Genomic DNA, 2,244 nt, shown 5'->3' on the forward strand with positions numbered 1-2,244 from the left:
AAAAGAGAGAGAGTGAAGCAACATTGCGGCGAAGAGAAAGAGAAGAGAGATTGTCGACTAAAGGAGGAGAGTTGATAAGACGAAACGCGTTTGATTCCACCCTATCTAATATTTGGACAGAAGAAGAGCCACCCCATATACGAGAGCAGTACTCCAAATTAGGACGAATGAATCCCTTATATACTTGGAGTAACTGCTCAGGAGTGAAGTAGCTACGGCATCTGTACAGCATTCCCAACTTTCGGGAGGCAGCTTTAGCTATATTAAGGACTAGCCGAATTACCCGCTCCTTGCGCGGAACATTTTCTGTCGACCATACATGGGGATCCTTCATTTAGGGGACCACATGGGCCATGGATCATGTGTTTCATGACCAGATTATGGAGTTCTTTATCTTGCTCTTTTTTAGGGATTTCTGCAGAAATTGGCAAATCATATTCTTCGGCTTTGATTTTGTGCTCTGGAGCTATCCAGAAAAGAAAGTGTGCATGGGGTAAACCTCTCTTCTGGTACTCAATGGTGTACAGCCATGCTTGTAAAGTACCAAATATTCCCTTCTTCATATGTTCCATAAACTTTTTCACTTTTAATTTGAAGACTCTCGCAACAATATCTGGTCGATCATGACTCTCTTGTCCGGGAGCCAAATTGTCAACAATTTCGGGCCAATGTGGATTACATGTCATAGTGATAAAGTAATCTGCTCTTCCGTAGTGTCTCACAAAGGCCATCGCATCTGACCTTTTTTCATGAAGGTATCGAGGACCACCAGTATAGGTCGCTGGAAGCACAATGCGACGACCAACTTGATTTGGATCTCCATCAGCAGCAAGCAGACTATCACGTAAATCTGAGTAATTTTCAGCACGGAAACTTTGCTGTTCTCTTCTCAAAAACTTCAATCTTTCAGTTTCTATTTTGCAGTATGCATCCACCAAGAATTGCTGGAAGAGTCGCCTTCCAAGCAAGAGGTAGTTCCCTTCTCTGCACATAATATGGAAAGAGTAAAACTGCAACTGTGTAACTTTCCGACCATTTCTCCCTTGCAAATATATGTGGTAGCCGTCTGTTCCATATGGAAAAAAACAATGGATACATCAAAGGATCATAGGATCGATGTAGCTCTGAAATTCTCCTCAATCCACCTTGTTTCAACTGAAGAACAATATCTCTATTTTCTGTAGGCTCATTTGACATTAAAATTGCAACTTCAGCCCCTGTTGGTACATTAAAACGCCGAGCATGTTCTCCCTGGGCACGCTTATTTTCCCAAATTACAATGTTCTTGTCATTTATGTTTCCTTGCCGTACTTGCTCTAGCGCAGTCTTTAGCTCCCTCACATAATGATTATTTTCATTTAACCAGGCTGTAATTCTCTCCAATATATCAGCATTCAAGTTTTGATGCTCTCCTCTTGCTCTCAGTTGATCTTCCAAAGTGTCCAAAAAGTAAACTTGAATGTATCTTGCTCTTCTATCTTCAGGAGACATCAGTGACCCAAGTTGATGGTAAATTTGACCTTGGATTCTTACAGATGGATTCCAACCTTGGACAGATGCATCTTTGTGACCAAAGCTGGTCATGGCAAACAGAGAGTTGTACTCCCTGAGTCTTGACAAAAAGTGTTTGCTGAATTGACTTTCCCCAGTGAACAGTTCTTCAAATAACTGAGGCAGAGGTGGAAATTGATCCAGTGTAACCTTTCCATTTCCACAGCACTTTCCTAGTGATTCTCCAGTAAATTTCTTAGCGCCACACTGACAAAGTTTGGTCATTTCTCCAATTGCAGCCTTGTTACATGGGTCATTTTTGTCATACAGTAATGCAGAACGTTTAGCATTTTGAATCTCACGTTGTCCTAAATTTTGATACCTGTTTCTATCAGCAATCAAGTGCTGTCGTCTCTCTTCTTCAGACTCATTTCTTCTTGCAACTATATGGCGAAATCTATCTTGCTCCTGTCTTTCTTGATGCTCACCCAAGGTTTCATTTTGCCGAGACTCTGTTTGCCTCTGTCTTTGCCTAGAAAGTCGTTCTTCCCTTGCATCACAGCTTTCAGATTGACGACGAAGCCTCATCCTTTGTGCATGTGGAGTATTTGCATAACTGGACTTTCTTTACCGTGGCATAATGGATGTCTGAAAAAAAATAAATAAATGAAAATGTTAAAAAAGTAGAGGCATTAACTTATAATTTTTCTTGCCATAATTCTAGTGATGTTTTGTCATAGATAAAATGTCTAA

The 2,244-nt window shown here is 40.7% G+C and overlaps 1 protein-coding gene across 1 annotated transcript; it reads right to left on the bottom strand.

The window, feature by feature from the left end:
• Positions 1-263: 263 nt before the first annotated feature.
• On the bottom strand, positions 264-731 carry LOC121869140. Its single transcript, XM_042370328.1, has one exon. The coding sequence runs from the start codon at positions 729-731 to the stop codon at positions 264-266; it is 468 nt and encodes a 155-aa protein (XP_042226262.1).
• Between the last annotated feature and the right edge of the window lie 1,513 nt (positions 732-2,244).

Source organism: Homarus americanus, unplaced genomic scaffold (genome assembly GCF_018991925.1).
Source record: "Homarus americanus isolate GMGI-L3 unplaced genomic scaffold, GMGI_Hamer_2.0 scaffold25467, whole genome shotgun sequence".
NCBI classification, from domain to species: Eukaryota; Metazoa; Arthropoda; class Malacostraca; order Decapoda; family Nephropidae; genus Homarus; species Homarus americanus.